The sequence below is a fragment of the Argopecten irradians genome, chromosome 3 (genome assembly GCF_041381155.1).
Source record: "Argopecten irradians isolate NY chromosome 3, Ai_NY, whole genome shotgun sequence".
In the NCBI taxonomy this organism is placed as follows: domain Eukaryota; kingdom Metazoa; phylum Mollusca; class Bivalvia; order Pectinida; family Pectinidae; genus Argopecten; species Argopecten irradians.
This window is the reverse complement of record NC_091136.1, coordinates 27,792,832-27,812,574: the sequence shown is the minus strand read 5'-3', so window position 1 is coordinate 27,812,574 and position 19,743 is coordinate 27,792,832. Positions and strand designations below refer to the sequence as shown.

The 19,743-nt window shown below is 36.4% G+C and overlaps 1 protein-coding gene across 1 annotated transcript; it reads right to left on the bottom strand.

Moving 5' to 3' along the window:
* Positions 1–3,424: 3,424 nt before the first annotated feature.
* LOC138319603 (splicing factor 3B subunit 2-like) lies at positions 3,425–19,666 on the bottom strand. The gene is made up of 18 exons (XM_069262752.1): positions 19,566–19,666; positions 16,927–16,973; positions 14,419–14,508; positions 13,595–13,933; positions 12,981–13,167; positions 12,121–12,851; positions 11,689–11,827; positions 11,174–11,405; positions 10,809–10,887; positions 10,363–10,482; positions 9,581–9,895; positions 6,935–7,024; positions 6,226–6,333; positions 5,835–5,942; positions 5,207–5,343; positions 4,644–4,842; positions 4,268–4,459; positions 3,425–3,779 (listed from the first exon to the last, which is right to left on the bottom strand). The coding sequence occupies exons 1-18, from the start codon at positions 19,654–19,656 to the stop codon at positions 3,714–3,716; spliced, it is 3,270 nt and encodes a 1,089-aa protein (XP_069118853.1). The 5' UTR covers positions 19,657–19,666; the 3' UTR covers positions 3,425–3,713.
* Between the last annotated feature and the right edge of the window lie 77 nt (positions 19,667–19,743).

Genomic DNA, 19,743 nt, shown 5'->3' with positions numbered 1-19,743 from the left:
AATGAAAGTTGACGTAATTGTTATCATTGTGATTTGTATACAAGGCCACAGCAGTCAATTTGTGCAATAATAAAAAAAAACTTTTATATAATGACACACTGATGCTTTTCATTAGTGGGATATTTTTATTATCTACAATTACACAAATCATGGTTCTTATTTACATGTACGTTTTTTAAGATGCAAAATATTTCTTAACTATCTTATTATCATAAAAGGACAGTCATCAACTTTCGGGTGGCTAATTGTTCAGACTTTTGATTTTTGACAAATCGCATTTCGTCCATGGTCCGTCGACGTCCGTCTATTAGTTATAATACTTCTTACCCCTTTTTCTCCATAAAGAACTGAAGGGACCTGTCTCAAAGTTTATGCATAGCTATATCAAATTCCTGGACCGATCGGACAAAATGACCGACAAAAGTTTGTTACCGCTGTATATATCTCAGAAATTACTGAAGGAATCTGTCTTTTAAAAGTAACTTTTAGCCCACTGTCATCGAATATAGTGGGCTTTTATATGATCGCTGTTTCCAAGTCCATCCTTTAACAATTCTTATCGTTAGTTCTCAGAAGGTACAGAAGAGATGTTTCTCGAACTCCCTAGGTAGGTTCCCCTATGAACTTTGTTGCATTTTGAACTTGGACTTTAACAGTTTATATTTGTAACCGCTATTATTATAAGAAAGTACTGATCATGAAAGAATCCGTCTCAAATTTCATGTAGAATCCTCATGGGCCGTAGACTAGTTGTATATATTGCTTTTTGGGACTGATCCGTCAATAAGTCGGCCAACAAACCCATTTCAGATTTTAGCCCACTCAAGGATTCATAAGTGAATCACTCTCTCTCTCTACACTACTAAACACCATGCGAGACGCCAATGAACCAGGAATAAAAACCATTTTTTCTCAATAAATTCTTATCTTATCGAGTCAAACGAAACATCAATGTAAAGTTAATTAAATTTCACAATGTATAGTACTTGCTTTAAGGAAGGAAGATTTAGAAGAAATGTCTTAAATTTTCGTTAAAAAATACGACAGCTCATGACATGACAGCACGCTTCAGAAAGTAAGACGGTAACCCTCGCACCCGCAAACTACATCAAAGGTTGTGCCGGCGGATATCAAAGGAAAATCAGTCGTCGCCCAATGTCACGGTCAGTGCACAAATACAAATTAAGTGTGACTTAACCTTCTCATATACGTCCTTGTATCAGCAATCAGGAACCGTCGGCCCTTTCCGTAATTCTCGTTTACGGAAAGGGCCGACGGTTCCCGATCATCAGATAGTGGACTTTCATCCGTGGTCCATTGTCAGTATTCCCTTCCAGTCGTTACGGTAATACTTCATGTTACCAATATTTCTCAGAAAGTACATAAGGGACCTAGTTGTGCATATTGCATTTTGGGACCAATCAAATGACCGCTATTTATAGTACAGTACTGGAGGGATCTGAGAAAGTGACAAAATCCAAGATGGCTACTTATCAGCCATATTGTTCCCTTCTATAGATACACAGAGAAACCTACATATGAAATTTCAGATAGACCCTTTTAGCACGTACTTAACAGTGTACCTTCCCACCATCATATGTTGCAATGTGCACACAAGGGTACATGGGCAATCAATATATCATATTTGAGGCCAATCCCTATAGTACTTCTGAGAAATAGGGTAAAAAAATTTACCTATCAAAGTCAAAGATGGCAGCTTGTCGCCCATCTGATTTTGTTGACCAATCGGCCCAAATATGCATTATGTATGTGGAACCTACTATTGTGTATAGATAAATTTGAGACATGTCGACTGATGAGATCCATCTTTCTCAAATTTAAGCAAACTTAATGTGAAGATCCATATGTCGCTCAATATTTCAAAGGGAGAGGGGATAAAAAGCATAGATATTAAGATCCCTTTACTTTATAATATTAGAAATGTTTATGGTACAGAATCATGCAGAAATAGTAAACTATACATACCTATCCTCCTCCTTCATTGTAGATGCTTGTATTCACCTTTCTCTAGCATACCGGTTTGAAGCAATAAAGAATTGTATTTGCTGTAGCCATGAACACCATGATTCAGAACCTTATTCCGAAATTTTTCCTCAACATGTCACATTCAATTAAGAAATGTGGCTATCTTTTGCCAATTCACAAGTTATAGACTACACCAACTGACTATAGCATAATACCAGACCAGTCTGTCTAGCTAATTTTGCTAATATTGTACCTCGCTATGACTATTGATTAATGTGAATCAGTAAACATACAGGTTTATGGTTTCCGATATGTTTACTTTAAGTATTGATCCACTTCCAACAAGATATTTGGTGGATCATACAGACTAGTTTTGTCTGTGACAGCAGTATCTATACTTCAGGTGAACTAAGTGATTGAGGAGTTGACGTATCATATTGTCAGCACATGTCTTGTATATTTTTGGTAAAAGCATGGTGACAGCTAGCAGTTAACTAGGACAGACAGGAGTCTGACGTACCAAATACAATGTGTCTGAAATTTCATAATATCTTGGATAATAGTTAATGGTTAATAATTAATATTTATTTGTTTTCATACTAAATCCAAATCTCCGATTTGCAGATTCTTTTTCTTCATGTAATATGAGAGAAAACCCCGATGTTATCATGACGTCATAATAGAGAAATCGATGTTGTGCATTGATTTACAAAAAATTATCCATTGGAAAATCAATAGAATCATACATTTAAACGTATTTTATTTTATCATGTAGTCTGAAAAATTAATTATAAGCATTGATGTAACTATCTTTCAACTTCATAGGGTTAGTAAACAAATTTTGTTTGCAAACTTTTGTAAGAATCCCCTACGCGGATTCACACAGTTTGCAAACAAAATATCTTTCACACCCCTATGAAGTTAAAAAATAGTAACATCAATGCTTAAATATTTACTGCAGAATTAGAGTCAGCTGCTATATAATCCTTGATTCATGAAATTGGAAAATTGTTTCATATGATGTGTCAAATATTGAGCATGCATGCACTTTATGTATAGGATATTGAAAAAGTGCGTCTTCAGATTATTGATATGTGGAAAAATTAAAACTTTTGTGAAGATTCAATAAAGGCAAAAATTTCTTTGCGAAAGACTAGAGGATGGTCAGAAACCCACAATTCACCACACTGTAGTGGGGGGCTAGACGTAAAAATACCTACCCACAATGCCCTTACTACATACTAGTAGTAAGTTATAAGTGGTATATACAGGTCTAGCTTTATTTTTCATATCATTTTTTAAATAACATTCTTTGATTCGATCAATTCAGTTCCATTCATAAGGACATACTTGTAAATGATGTGTGCAATTTAGAAATCTTGCCATTACATATCTTGTATACCAGTAAAAAAGCATTTATGACAATAAGAATACAAAATGAGTTTATTAAAATTTTATTCCTTTCATTACCTTTCAAATATCTCACAATCTATTGAAATGAAGGATTCACAAGACAAAGTCAGCATATCCACATTAGTTGCAGTCCTTTAGTATATTAATCACATTATGACTTGATTGACATTATAAGCCAGTACAACCAACTAGAGCTGTGATTCTCCATCATCTCCAACACACACACTATTACATGATTCATATTACCTGTAATATTTTGTCCATGAACACATACAGCATCAAGAACTAGAACAATAGCAGACAGACAAATAACATTAAAATTTGAATTCTTTGTATTTTTTGGCAGCTTTACCACTGTCTTGTTGTTGTTTCTTTCGTTTCTGAAATAAGAACAGAACATTGGGTTTAGAAGGTTGGATAACCCTGAGCAAACACATTTTAACAAATGATAGAGGTTTCCAAGGCCATCAAAATACTGTACTTTGATATACTGTATATATAGCCAGTTATTTTCATGAGGGACATGGCTATATCATGGAAATTAATTTGATTTATGAATTATTAAGAAATGATGGAATAATAAATACTTTTAGAGCTAGATCGTGACAATTTAAAACAGCTAAAACTCAATATTCTTTTTTAGCTCAAATAGGAGAAAATTTTGACCACGAAAATAACCAGTATATGGTATATATTGCATAAATAAGACATCAATACAAAGTGTATATTAGTTGCTTAATATCTGATAAACAAACAAGCAAGCTTAGGCTGTGCAATATCCTACATGCAGCTGGATGTATATGGCTGTAAACAAGTACAAGTTTACAAAATTAATAGGAGTTATGTTTTGACTTGTTGTAAGACTAACCTTCTGCTTGGCGGCATGTTCAGCAACCATGTCACTTAGATCTTCTTTCTCTAGTTGTGACTGTTGTTCCCTCATTGTCTGGTCATACTTTGCCTGCATTGCAGCACTGTCCAGATCCAGTTCTTCTGGGTTGAGGGCCACCTCAATCCCCTCGGGAGCAGCCTTGTCTGCCTTCTTACTCCCGGGCACACCCTGTGGTAACATACATATAAAAAGCTTATAGAAACCACAAAAGAAACCAAAATAAAACACATGACTATATAACAATTAACACCACATCTCCATTATAATCCCATTATTTCATCAAAAATGTTTTTCACTTTGTCGGAGAAGAGTGTTGTATAATCATAACAAATTGTTAAAGATGAAGACCTACTGCTGACATATCGTATATATGTGACGAGCCCATCATTGCACCGCCCACTGCCGATTTCTTCTCCGGTAAAACTGTATAGAGGGCAGGAGTTTCTCCCCCTTGGTCCATGGCATCCTCTATCCTCTTTTTTCTCAGTTCGATCATGTCTGGGGTCTCCACACCCATCGGTACCGATGTGATACCACTTGGGGTCACCAATCTGTTAATTACAATGATTCATGAGTCCAACTACTCACACCAATTATCTAAGTGTGTATTACTCTGTTTATACAATATATTAAACAGATTTCAATTCTAGAAACTCTTAATACACAATACATAAATGGTTTGGATCCATTGAGTTAACTATTCAATGTAGCCATTTCAAAAATATAAATTGAGCAAATTAGTCAATATTCCCCATCTTCAGAAACTTTCTATTTGAAAATTTTGAAAATTTTCAGTCTTAGGATCACAAAATTCAGCCATTTGTTTTGACTTATCATATAAAGTATTTCCATACTAATAGCTATTTACTACAGTACCCCATGACAACTCTGTTATCCACATGATTGCCTACTTACCCTTCACCACCTGGAGTGACTAGACCAGTCATATCCTCATCCTCTTCTTCATCCTCATCAGAATCCTCTTCTTCTGAAGATTCTTCCTCCAGCTCACCCCAGTGAGATTTATCTATTTCTTCCTCTTCTACAACCACCTGATGAAAAAGATGCAAATAGTGAACTCACAGCTATTCAAAGTAAAAAACATAGCCCACCTTTATTTATTTGTTCTATCATTTCTACATGTATAAGATAGTACAGAATTGCTTGATTCTGCATTTAGATAATAGTATCATACATCTTGGTGTCAATTGCAAAGTGCTATTGTGGCTGAGACATAAATTCTGTAGCACTTTGTGGCTGAGACATCAATTCTGTAAAGATCTTTGAGACATTCATACCTTGCCCGTGTATCACAAAGTGTGAGAGATGACAGGATGGACATGGCTGCGGCAAAACACTTGCATTTTTGCTATTTTGATATCTATAGTGTAACTTTTAACAAATGAATGTGTCAATAAACATAAACTCTACATAACTGCCAGGCTATTACTTTGCTCAATAAATGACAATAACATAAATACAGAACTTCATCAAATAATACATTCTCTATTATTATTTGATAAATAACTAATAAGCCACTTACCTGGAAGTCGCCACTTTGAGTACCAAACACATCTCCATACAAAGGTTTACCGTTTTCGTCTACTGGAGGCTTACCCCAGCCTCCTGCATGATAACCGAATGAAGTTGCCTGGAATTGAAACATAACAACACATCAAGATAGCAATAGGATACAAACTAATCTGTAACATTTCTTAAATTGAATTCACATCATATTAGTACAGATGTTATTCCACTGACTTCTTTGTTTTGGTTTAATTTCACATCAAAATTTAAAGTTATTCCAAGACAGTCTGCCATTCATGTTTTTATTGAGTATCTGTGTTTCTTGAAGACCAGTTTCTTTAAGTGTTTAAACTTACATAGTATTAAGGATGTGTATACACGTCTTACTGGTAAATAAGAAGACTTACATCAGGAATGGGAGCATTCAACCCTGGAATTTTTAAATTAGGATAAGAGGGTGGTGGACCATATCGCTGCATAGCAATCAACCATGGTGGAGGAAATTTATCTGCATTCTGAAAAATAAAATCATGCAATTATTTATACAATATAATATTAAAACAATTATGTTGCTTTATTTTATCATTCATAGAAATTGTATGATTGAATTGAGGAAAGTTCAAAGGCAAATAGAGGTCTAAATGTAACTTTATTTTAATAACTTGCACTTTATAAAGGCCCACTACCTTTCCAAAACAACTTTTAATTTTTAAAATGGGAATATAAAACAAGATCACTACTTTTGTAGAGTCGCAAAAGATATTAACTTACCCTTACCAATACAAATAAAATGTTAATTTTCATAACGCGGGTCGTTTTATGTTCCCGCCGTCATCATAAATACCACGCAGTAGTTGACTATCACTGCGCCAGACGGCAAATCAGCAAAATGAATTTCTACTGTTATCTTAAATCTTGTTATGTTTAGTGTTGTAACCTCATCTTAGGCCATTGATAGATATTTGCTTTTGTTATTATTTTTTTAAGAAGCCTTTGAATTTCGCTCCGGAAAGGTAGTGGGCATTTAAATCCATAAAGACAACTTGGTTATCTAAAACACAACATATAAAACGTGATAGGACAAGTGATGAATACAATATTATTTTCAGTACTTACTGGTCCCACTGGCATGCCTAAAGCTGTTCTTAATTCATCTGATAAATTACCGGGCTTCTTCTCTTTTAATCGTGTCTCGAATTCTTTTCCCTGTTAAAGAGAAGACATGTAAAACAATCCATAATTTATTTAAAATAAATTATTTTCTTGACATAAAACCTCTCTCCATGTTACCAATATCAAAATAACACGTTTAACCCTATTCACTGAAAGTGCTGTTTATAAGAAATTTATATACATGATAACACATTTTGTGAACTACATGTTAATACTAAATGTATATGTAATCATTTCAGATAGTATAATAACAGATGTGTTATTATATTATGCCACATAGTTCATTTCTTTATCTCTAAATTATTGAATAATTCATCTGTTATTTAACAAAATCTTGTACACATCCACAAAACCAGTAAAACTACAGAGGACAACCTCATCCTCAGTCTTCCTGGGTGAAGCAATGTATTCCAAATCCTCACCGGTGGAGGAGCTGGATTTCTCTGTGATGGTCTAAAACCACAACTTCACTTCTCTGAAGCTCTGAGAAAATCAGCCATTAGACACATCCATACAGAAACTTGGTCTGCCACCTGAAGAAATGCATCATGAAGCTTTTGATCCATACAGAATTTTTGCTTTTAAATGTTTTTGTTGGTCAAAAGAAATACTTGAAACAAGGGAACGATGCATAAATTGAGAGAGTTAAAATTACAAACTTTAATTAAAATTGGATTTAAGATTGGTACTGCAATTAGAAATATATATATGGAAATTTGAAGAAAGATACCTGAAAAATAGTTTTTAACTATCAGGATCGGCTTCATTGTTGACAAAAATGCTATGCACAACTAGGGCCCCTAGGAGAACCAAAATATGTCATAAATAGGTGGCGGGTCCTAAGTACAAGACAGGTAACTAAACTTTACTATCCACAAATCCACAAAGAGGCCGCATCGTACGGCCTCTCCTACTTGATCTGTCCCAAAAAATGCAATATGCATGAGGAGAACCAGTTTAAAGTGGAACATACGGGTGGTAACGTCGTGTAGCAGGAAGCTCATCTAATAAGATAAATCCCCATGTATCGGGCTAGGTGAGTGCAACCAACATTTTAGGCTTCATAACTTTCTGAGAAATCGGTGCCGCCAGTGTCGGCCATTAATGATGACCGATTGAAAATTTGCAATATGCACAACTATGCCTTACTAGGAGAACCAAAATCCCCATCATAACTTTTTCTATTGAGGAATAGCTTTTAACTATTCAAAAAAATTCTTTAAGATGGCCCGCCAATCTTGTCTGATGCCGAATTTGAGATCAAAACTGCAATACGCACAACTAAGGACGATAGGGAGAACTACATGTGAACATTACAGATCAATCAGATCATTAAGTACTTTCTGACGACAGACGACTAATAGCGGGGATAGTATAAACAAACTTTAAAACTACTCAAAATCCAAGATGTCGGCCATACTGTTGAAGCCGATTGAGTCCCCAAATTGCTAATGCACAACAAGGGCCCCTAGCGGAGATATACTTACATGTGAAATTTGAGGGAAAAGATCCCTTTTTTCTGAAAATAGCAGTTTTATACAAAATACCTACCAGGTCGGCCATCTCCTGCAAAATGCAATAAGCACCAACTAGGGCTTAGGAGAACCAACCATATGTAATTTGACAAACTGAAAATCGCGGTAACAAACTTTAACCTAATCAAAATCCAGTATGCTCGGCCATTTGTTGACCGAGTGGTCCCCAAAATGCAATATGCACAACTAGATACATATTAGACAGATCCCTTATGTACACTAACTGAGAACTAGTCATTTTAAATATCAAAATCCAAGACCGCCTGTCCGGCCCTCTTGTTGACCGACTTCGGGGTTCCACAAAAATGCAATACATATGGCACAAAGGGCACCTGGGGAACTAATGGTGAAAAAAAGATCCACTTCAAACTTTTGAGAAAAAGCGGTATTAAACTATCAAAAAATCAAGATGGCCGCAGTCCGTCAATCTGTTCGATAACTCGTTTGGTACCCCAAAATAGCAATAAGCTCAACTTAGGGCCCTCAGGGGAACCTAACATGTGATAATCTGAGAAAGCTCCCTTCTCTGTACTTTCTGAGAAATAGCTGGGAAACAAGACATTGTTAACGGTAAACGTTTTCGGCTAAAGTACGGTCGTGAAGGACGGACTGCGAGGATCGGGAACTAAGTTATGTGACGGACGACGGACCATCCGGACCGAAAGGGCGATTTGAATATAGCCACCATCTGATGATGTGTGGGCTTAAAAATCCTGCTTTTAAACAGAATCCGCATATATTAAAGAATTAAGTCATGACCAAAAAAAGACAAATGAAAAAAAAGAAAATTATAATCTGGAGTTTTTACCTGCTCTTTATACAATCATGCCAATTAAGATGCGTTACATTTCTATTTTGCTTTTACTATTTTACGATCTTTATTCTGTCTAATTGCAGTTACCTCCTCTCCCTTATGAGTTGGTACATGTTGTGACATCATAGTTTTAATTTAAATATCAGTTTTCTCTGATGTCACAATCAACACCTAACTGTGAGAGCAGATAACTCTGCAATATGCAAAATATATAACCTTAGATCTGAACAAATGACCAACCTTTTCAGCAAGTGCTTCTCTCATCTCCATGATGCCTGTAGCCTTAATATACTCTGGTAGCTCAAATGGCGGTTTTTCAATTCCTCTCTTGCCCTGGAGATATTTACGCTTAAAGCACCAGTGGCGAGGAACAGGTACTGTGTTTCGTGTAGCCTTAAGTTGTACCAACAGACGAGGATCCTGAGCTGTCACATCGTGCATTTCTACGACATCAGGACGACTCACCAACTGTTTCAGTTGGGCCACACTCAGTCTAGTCATTTTCTTTAGTTTCTTCTTTGACATTTTGGGTACATCATCTTCAATTTTCTTTTCCTGTGTTATAACTTTTCTTTTCCTAACAAGGTGTTATTTTCTTACAATATAGCAAACAATGATCATTACTGCTGAATATACTAATCTCGAAAGGGTTCCCGATTTCTTACTGAATCTCATAGTGAAAATGATGGCAGCTTATTTGATTTCAAAGATGAAATCATAAGGACAATTAGTCAACCACATGAATATACGGTGCTGATTACATCAGACTAAATCTGTTTCTATATTTCTGCAAAATTCGTAAAGTGATCGAATTTAGGCAATTCTGAAAAAGTGAATTAAGGCAATTTACAAAAGTACATTAAAATGTCCATTTAAGACTACGGTACCAGTTGAATTCAATATCACTCACTGGTATCTTATGTTAGTAATTACTGGATCCAAGCAAAGCACCCAGTTTGCTCATTATGATGAACAGATAAAAATTCTCCTTGAGAAATAAAATGATTGAAATGAAAACAAACCTCTCCATCTTCATCACTGTCATCTTCATCAAATATTCCCTTTGGTTCAGGAATTTCTTCTCTTTTCTTTTCTTCAACTTTTTCTTCCTTCTTTTCCTTCAGTTTCTCTGTTTCAGATATCTTCAAGAAATAGAACTAAACATAATTTTTCTGTCCATTTGGTAGTAGTTTTAAGACAATGCCTTATGATAGCAAGTATGCGTGCTAGAAAAAATCCTTTATTCATTTGGACTTCCATTGTAGACTTATATAGCACATATTGTGATATATTCAAGAAACAAATTATTTTTTTAGTTATCAAATAAGTAGCATAACGTCATGAGTAAATATAACGGAGATGTGCTATGTAAATAGGATCAATAATTTTAGGAAAGGTGCAACTCATAGTTGATTATTTTTATCATTTTTGACAATGAAATTGTCTAAATTTGAAATAAAGTTAATACCTTGAATGCTTCAAATATCTTTGCAAACGTGAAATAGTTGGGATCAGAAGGTTCAAGGTCTAATTGCTCCTGTATGTACCTGGAAAAAAAACCCACAACATTAACTTATTAGTTCAGTACTTTACCTAAGACTTTGCTTAGCAGTGGTTGCCCCTCGGAAAATGTTAAAGTATACTAATCAATATCATAACATAGCATCATTTATACACTCTTGTGCCCCAGAGATGTATTGAGCTTCATAACAGTATATTTAGAAACACAGAGCAATAACTACCAAATTGCTGTCAATGAATTACTACATGCAACATTTTGTTAGAATCAGAAAAGAAATGCAGTATATAAAGTAGTCAGTGAAGTGTCCTTACTCTATTTGTACATCTTCTTCAGAATCATCCTTTCGTATGCTTTCTGACAAAGGTAGTTCCTGTTGCTGACGATTCTTCTTTGCCTTCTTTTTCTTCTTCTTCCTTCTTTTATTTTTGGACTCCTTTTCTACCGGTACCTCTTCTGGTTTGTCTGCTTCCTCATCCATGTCATAAGTACCATATCCTACATCCTCATCTTCTTCTCCCTCCATCTCTTCTACCTCCTCCCTCTCTGTAACATAACACATCACAGGTGACACAAGGAAAAGGAAATCAAACTTCATATAATAACATATTATAAGTGATACCTCAGTTGTAATGGTTGTATGACAGACATTACCAAACTAGTACACAATACACATGTTATAAATCTAATGTTCAGTGCATATATAGATGTATGTTAAAGTATATGTAATAAAAATAATGTTGTATCAATTTCAATCAAAAAAATTATGATTCATCTATGAGTTATTATTATTTCTTTCTAATCAATAAATTGTGTGTGAAGTATTTACCTTCTGGTTGGTGCATGGTCTCAACCTCCTCAGGGGTAAGCCCCACCTCTTGGGCCCTCACATCCTTAAAGGCCAGAATCTTTTCCAGAGCATGTGGCAGCTTGATCTCTTTAGGGGGCTGTGGCTGTGGGGGCTCCAACTACAAACGTCAAAGAATTATAGCTTTTTAAAAATATTTCATCACTTAAAAATATTTTAATGACTTTCACTTATGAAAAGTATCTAAATTAGCTATTATTTCCAGAGCAAATGATATGCCATACATGATACAACAAGGCTAAATTGAATACCTATAGCATGTTTTATATGAATTTATGACAAATTATTCCAAAATTATTCCTATCATTTGATTTCTATATGGGAAACATGATACTGACCGAAGGAATTTGTTTTCGTTATAAATTGAATTGGTCACAATGGTAATTTACGTACTTGTGGAGATGGTAGTTTCTCCATTGGTGGTGCTTGTGCGACTCCTGGGGGTGGGGGACCAGATAAGGGAGGTCCACCTGGTAGTATGCCTGTGGGTCGTGGTGGTGGAGCTCCAGGCTGTTGCTGAGGAGGAGCCCCCATCTGGACCATAGATGATGGTGGTCCTTGTGGCTGTTGTAACATAGCCGGTGGTGGAATACCAATCTGTGACTGCTGTGGAGGTGGTGGTCTCAATGGAGGCTGTAAGGGAGGAGGCGGTCCTTCATGGTGTGGCTCAGACACCGGAGGTGGTGCTTGTTGCTGTGGAATCATAGGCTGTGCAGGTGGTATCATCTGCTGCATATTACTTTCAGGCTGTTGTTGGGGTGGCATCCCTGGGGGAGGTGCTCCAGCCTGCATCTGTGAAGCCTGGGGAGGCATCATTGCAAGATTCTGAGGAGGAGGAGGTACTCCATGAGGGGGTGGAGGTAAGTTTATAAGTTCCTGTGGACCTGAACGACCTGGTGGTGGTCCTAGTCCTGGTGGAGCTGGTGCGGGCTGTGGTAGTCCCTGAGGGGGACCCACAGGAGGAGGGGGTCCACTGATCTGGGGAGCCATCTGTGGAGGCAGTGGCGTTGTGATCTGAACAGGAGGTGGTGCCTGTGGGGGCTGCTGTTGGATGGTAGTAGTGGGGGATGGCTGTTGGTGAGACATCACAGGGAGGCCTGGAGGGGGCACTGGCATCTGATGAGCTGTACAAGTAATACATAAACCATATTAAACTCATCAGACAACTCACCTGTAGTATATTGCTTAAATTGTTGTATTCATCAATCATACAGCAAAATCATTGTTTTCAAAATAAACAATAGTATACAAACCTGGTGGTCTCTGCTGTTGTTGCTGCTGCTGTTCATTCTGCATTCTCATCTGTTGCTCCTCTCGTTGAGCCTCCATCAGAGCAAATTTCTGTTGTCTGAAGATCTCTGCCTCTTTTATTCTTCTTTCTGCTTCTGCCTGACTGATAGCTTGCTGTTGTTGTTGCTGCTGCTGTTGTTGTTGTAGCATCTGCAATTAGAACAATTTATTGATTTATATCAATGTTATTTTTATGGCCCAGGAGAGCTTCTCCTTAGCTATATCTCTTACCATATCCGAGAGATTATCTCAAAACAAGGTTTCTTATACACATTATCTCCCTGATGCATAAATCTCATATGCCAAGATCTTTGAACTTTGGAGTTTTGAAAATCATTTCCCTTTCAAGAATTTAGCATATTCGAAAAGAAGCCACTTTCCTGAAATCTTAAACATAAAGAAAATGTCAATTTCCTTTAAAAATGTGGGTAAAGGTCATTGAAAAAATCCCTTTCTTTGTTCGATACCAATTTCATATTCAGTGAAATAAATCAGTTAAGAACTTCAATAATCGAAAGAATTTAATGAAACTTAGTAATGTTTTAATGATATTTGATAGTAGAAAATATTCCATCACCTTTTGCTGCTGTTCCATCATCTGTTTTTGTTTTTCTGCTTCCAGCATCTGTTGCTGTTGGCGGACCTTCTCCATTAGGTCTATGTTGGGAGGGGGAGGTACAGACACTGGTGCCGGAGGGGGAGGAGGAGCCACATGCTGAGGGGGAGGTTGCTGCTGTTGCTGTATCATCATGGCTGCCTGGTGTCGGGCCTGTAAAGCTAGAGCTTCTTTCTGCTGTTCTAGAAGCTTCTTCTCCTGTTCCTGTTGGTGCTCCACAACTAACATCTGTTGCTGCAGAGCAACCTTTCTCTGAAGATCCTCATCTACAGATTGAGAAGGCCCTGAGCTTTCAGGCACCTGTGAAAAAGAACTTATGTCATTAAGGATGCAGCTTAACTTAAACCTTTGGCCTTACACATATCTTGAAAAAGAAAGTATGTTCCTTGCCAAATGATAGCAAGACCCTTTAGATATTTTATATTCAAAAATGGGTTTCATATTATCAGTAGACTAAAAGATAGGAGTCTGCAGAAAGAAGAATGATGTACTTTTTTGTGATGTTATCAACATTTGGGGAAATATTTCAATGATCCTGATATTTTCAGTCAAGGAAATGACAAAGGAGGCATAAAAGTTGTATTAATATGAAATGCTGAAAATAATTCTATCATGTTATGACCTTAGAAATATACATGCAAGTGTTCTTTCATCGATACATTCTAGAAATTCAAAACCCTATTTAAGAAGTTACTTGTAAGATAAGTTTGTCATATGTTTGAACCTCACTGTTCTAATCTCTAAAAGAATTATTTGTTAAACACCAGAAGACCCTCTGAACCTACCTCTGGTGTTTGTACTGCCAACTGGACAGGAACTTGTACTGGAACCGGGACAGGTACTTGTACTGGTACGGGTGGTAAAGGCAAATCTTCCTGAAAATCAGTTGCACACACATAAGAGACTGACATATGATACAAGTTCTAATATCTCAAATGCAAATCCTTTGATAATTATATTATCTCAATGATAATTATTATCTCAATGAACATTAACTCAATCTTCTGTTACTGAATTTTAATGACAAAAATATATTTTTAAAGGAATTATGGTCAAACGCACCTATACTGGTCTGAAACATTAAAGCACCCTTATTTTTCCTTTTCGAACATAATATTTGTAAACTCTCATCTGGAGATTCTAACTATCATAATAATTATGAAAACATTAAATAATTAACCTCTTCCATTGAGATTTCCTGGAAAGTTAAGTCCTTATGCAGAAAATAGTTTTGTCAAAAATTTTCTGAACAAGTTTTAAAAATTTTAATATTTACTTATTTTCCCCAAACAGAGCCAAAATGATAAAATTTGGTTACAATCCAGCAGAACTGAGAAGGAAGGATTTAAAGGATTTACCTCTATTTCCCCTATTGGCCCCACCCCTCCAGCCCCCGGGGGATCAGAGCCAAAAAATTTATAAAGTTCTGTTCTCCTAAACCCAAATTTAGTTACAATCCAATAACAAAACTCTTGACAAATTAAGTAGCATTTAAAGAATATTACCTATAATTCCCCTATTGGGCCCTGCCCACCTCCTGCCCCCGGGACCAGAAGCCCAAAATATTTACAAACGCAGTTTTTCTTATTCGCCCAAGAAATTTCTGGGCCAAATTTGGTTATTCATGCAGAACTCGTATGACTGTAGTCGAATTATAGGATTTACTCTCTATTCCCCTATTGGGCCCCAACCCCCCTGCCCACCCAGGGTACCAGAGCAAAATTTTACAAGTCTGTTCCCCTTCCCCCCGGGAAGGAATGTTTCTGGCCAAAATTGGTTTACAATCCAGCAAGAACTCAAGAGAATAATTATACCTCTATGGGCCCCCGCCCCTCCTGCCCGGGGGTTCAGAGCCAAAATCAAGTTCTGTTCCCCTACCCCCATGTTTTGTGGCCAAATTTGTTACAATCCATGTAGAACTCTAGACAAGATAGCATTGATAGAATTTACCTCTGTTTCCCTTTGGGCCTGCCCCTCCTGCCTCCCTGGGGTCAGAGCCCAAAGTTAATACAAGTTCGTTCTCCTACCCCCAAGGATGTTTGTGGCCATTTTAGTTAACAATCCAGCAGACAAAACTCTTGGACCATTAATAGCAATTTATAGAATTTACCTATAATTCCCCTACTGGGCTTGCCCCGGGGACCATAAGCCAAAATTTTTACAAACTCAGTTCTTATTCTCCCACAATTATATTTCTGGCCAAATCTGGTTTATTCCCATGCAAACTCTATGTATACGAATTAAAGGATTTACATTTCCCCTATTGGTCCCCACCCCTCCAGCCCCCCCGGGGGCCAGAGCCAAAATTTATACAAGTTCTGTTCCCCTTCCCCAAGTGTTTCTGACAAATTTGGTTTATCCATGCAGAACTTCTACGACTAGTATTTATAGGATATAACCTCTATTTTCCCCTATTGGGCCCCGCCCATCCCTGCCCCCGGGGGTCAGAGCCAAAATTTATACAAGTATTAAAAAATAATACTTCCTTAAGACTTGATTTCATTTCCCAATTTGTTTTTATGTTTGGGGGTGCCAAACACTAATTTTAAATAGGAATTTAACTTTTTCCCCTATCACGTTTATACACGTTGAAGAGTTGTTTGTGGCCAAATTATATTCAGAACAATGTATGGATTTACATAATATACATGTTCTAAACGGATGTTTGTGGCCAATTTGGTTCAATCCATGCAGAACTCTATACAAGTAGCGATTTAAAGGGGGGATTACCTCTATTTCCCCTATTGGGCCTCCCGCCCCTCCTGCCCCGGGGGGTAAGAGCCAAATGTATACAAGTTCTGTTCCCTTCCCCCACAGGACATGTGTTTGTGGCAACATTTAGTTACAATCCATGTAGAACTCTATGACTAGAGCGATTTAAAGATTAACCTCTATTTCCCCTATCTTGGGCTCCGCCCCTCCTTCCCTCCGGGGGTCAGAGCCCAAAATTTATACAAGGTCTGTTCCCCTTCCCCCAAGATGTTGTGGCCAAATTTGTTACATTCCATTCAGAACTGTATTACAAGTAGCTAAAAACTTCTTAAGACTTGATTTCATAATTTGTTTTTATAAAACACTAATTTTTTAACTTTTATCACGTTGTTGACTATACCAATGTATGCATAATATACATGTTAAGTGTATATACACTCATCAAATTTAAAGCCAATGAGGAAGAGATGACAGTAATAGCTTGTGCATTTAGATTCAATATAAAGGCATGATAACTTTAACTTTCAAAGATGATATGTAAGTTATAGATCTCTGATTTTTAAAAAATCTTAGTTTAATACCTGGACATAGTAGTCATGTAATCTTGATATCAGATCAGCCTTCAAACCTGAAATAAAAAAATGAAGTACGTTTATATTGTATTCTGAATTTCCTACACTACAAGACAACAGAAACAGCAAATAACATGAAAAATTAGCAGGTCCTGTAGCACTGCTAAATCTGGCTACATAGCTAGATTTGACTATATATAGCCAAATCTGACTACACCTAGGCTATAGTGGACATATGTAAATATAAGTGACGTACCTGGTCACAAAATCAGCGTACACATCGACATTACAATGACAAATTTTGTGAATAGACAGAACAAAATAATTTTAAGATAACTTCCGGTGATCATGACTTTTGAAAATCCATCGTTGCATTTTTTGGTACTCGCATCCATTCATCCTCATGTTCAGATGAAAAAGATATAAAATTCAAATTTTTCATTTGAAATATGCCACATATCTTGTTGTTTATGAGCCGACTGAGCATTTTTTGCACAATTGGTCTTCTATTTCGCATGGGATCTGCATGCTGTAAGCGCACATGTGGCCCAAATCTTCATCAGGTGGATGCTTATCTGCAGACGACACAACAACGCCATATGATATTGGAACAACTCGCTATAGTTTTGTTATCGTGGAAATAGTGATAATGATATGGATACCAAATAATTGCAATGATGGAATTTTCAAAAAGTCAACTCAAAATGAGCAAGTAGGCAAACATTATTTATATCAACAACAAAGATGTAACGTCATCCATGCTTTCATACTGCATGACGAAAATGTGACCTGACCTCACCTGTTTGTTTACATTTGTCTACTATAAGTGTAGTCCGATTTGGCTATATTGTCAAATCTAGCTATATATAGCCAGATTTAGTGATGCTTTCGGAACAGATTAAACTATTGTTCTATTTTTCTATATTCTTTATAATATATTTCTATATTCTGTAATACTTGTCTATACAGCAAATTTTTTCACAAATCGCATTTATTTAACAATGAAACAGAAAAAAAATGCAAAAAATGTATTTATTTGCATGTCAGAAAGTATTGAAAATAGATACAATACATTGAGAAAAGTTGCATCAAGTTACTTAATGAATAAACAACTGCTGACTACAACAAGTGAGAAAGATATTGGAGTAACTATAGCATCAGATTTAAGCTTTGAAAATCATATCAGCAACAAAGTAAAAAAAGCCAATTCAATGTTTGGTATGTTACGTAGAACATTTCATTTTATGGACACAAAGTTATTTATACCATTATACAAATCACTTGTCATGATCAGGTCCCAGCTAGATTACGCAAGTTCAATCTGGTATCCATACAAAAACAAGGAAATCGACCTGATAGAGAGTGTTCAACGACGGGCCACCAGATGCCTGCCCGGACTACAGAAATTGCCATACGAGGAAAGGCTGAAAAAACTGAAATTGCCCAGTCTATCATACCGGCGTATGCATGGGGACATGACTGAGGTGTTCAAAATGATTTCTGGATTATATGATAAAGACTGCTGTAACTGTATAAGGTTATGATCAGATGTGGCCCCCAAACATAGTGCTAGAGGAAATTCAAAAAAACTCTACCCCCTACATTCAACATCAACATTGAGGAAAAACTATTTTACTGTGCGAACTGTCAGAATTTGGAACTCTCTTCAAGAATCTGTTATATCATCACCTAATATAAACTGTTTTAAAAATAATTTAGACAAATTCTGGGAAAACCAAGACCTATTCTATAATTATAGAGCAGAGTTGTCATTATGAACTGTGTTAACAATATAAACATGAACACCTTGAAATTATCAACATGGAAATCGAACATTTCTTAAAAACTGAACTAACGAAACTTTATAGATTATTACCTGCAATGCTACATGTACATTATATACTGTATCATGTATGTATTTATTGTATGATTATGAGTCCAGTGTAGAGGACCTCAATCCTGTACTGGTAAATTAACTTAACTTTACTACGTAAGTAACAAACGCTTCTACTGCATAAATTTTAGTAAAATGTACTTTATCTTGGCATCTATTAATGCGATTTTTTGAAAAGTATAACAAAAGTTGATATTAAAGCGATTTAGTCTATTTTAGTAACAAATCCATACTCCAATATGATACTCTAGTTTGCGTATAACACGCAAGTTGGTGGTTTTCCCCGATCTGATAAAAGGGGCACGAAACTGAAGCTCAAGGGGAATTCAGGTGTTTGATGGTTTGAATTACGAAGTTCAAGTGTTGACTGGTTTCGATGACGGAATGCAAGCTGGTTTGGATCATATTTTAAATGCACATTTCTAATGCTAGAGAGAGCGGAGTGAACTGCTTACATTGTGCTGGTGTCGAAGCAAGGTGTGTGTGTGTGTGGGGGGGGGGGGGGGGTGTTACAAATCTACTCGCAAAAACATTAGGGTGTTGAGCTTACCCCAGTTTATGAATAAAAAATATAAGCTAAAGCGTAAGCAATTTAAATGCTATTCTTATGTGATAACTGAGCATGCAGACATGTGCTACGTCGGAACAACGTTCCTCGATTTCCGATACAGGAAAATGGTAAATTCTCATTTAGAACGATCTGACAAAAGATATCCAGAGTTGTATGTATTGGCTATTTAATTCAGTTACCCACCTGCAGTAGATAGCTCCAATTTAGAAAGCTTTTCTTTTAATTCAACAACTTTGAACTTTTTCAGTTCCTCCGGTGTGGGAACTGACGCCATCTTGGTTATTATGATAACTTACCCTGATCTTAAAGGGCTCATTTCTAAAAATGATTTTAATCTCTTGTTATTAGTTAATGATATATA

Bases quoted from the DNA above. Each gene is read 5' to 3' on its own strand.
- LOC138319603 (XM_069262752.1), bottom strand. From the start codon at position 19,656: ATGGCGTCAGTTCCCACACCGGAGGAACTGAAAAAGTTCAAAGTTGTT. The intron at 11,828-12,120 runs GTACGTAAATTA...TGACGTTTGTAG, and splicing joins AGAAACTACCATCTCCACAA to TTGGAGCCCCCACAGCCACA. The intron at 3,780-4,267 runs GTTAGTCTTACA...TTCTTATTTCAG, and splicing joins AACATGCCGCCAAGCAGAAG to AAACGAAAGAAACAACAACA.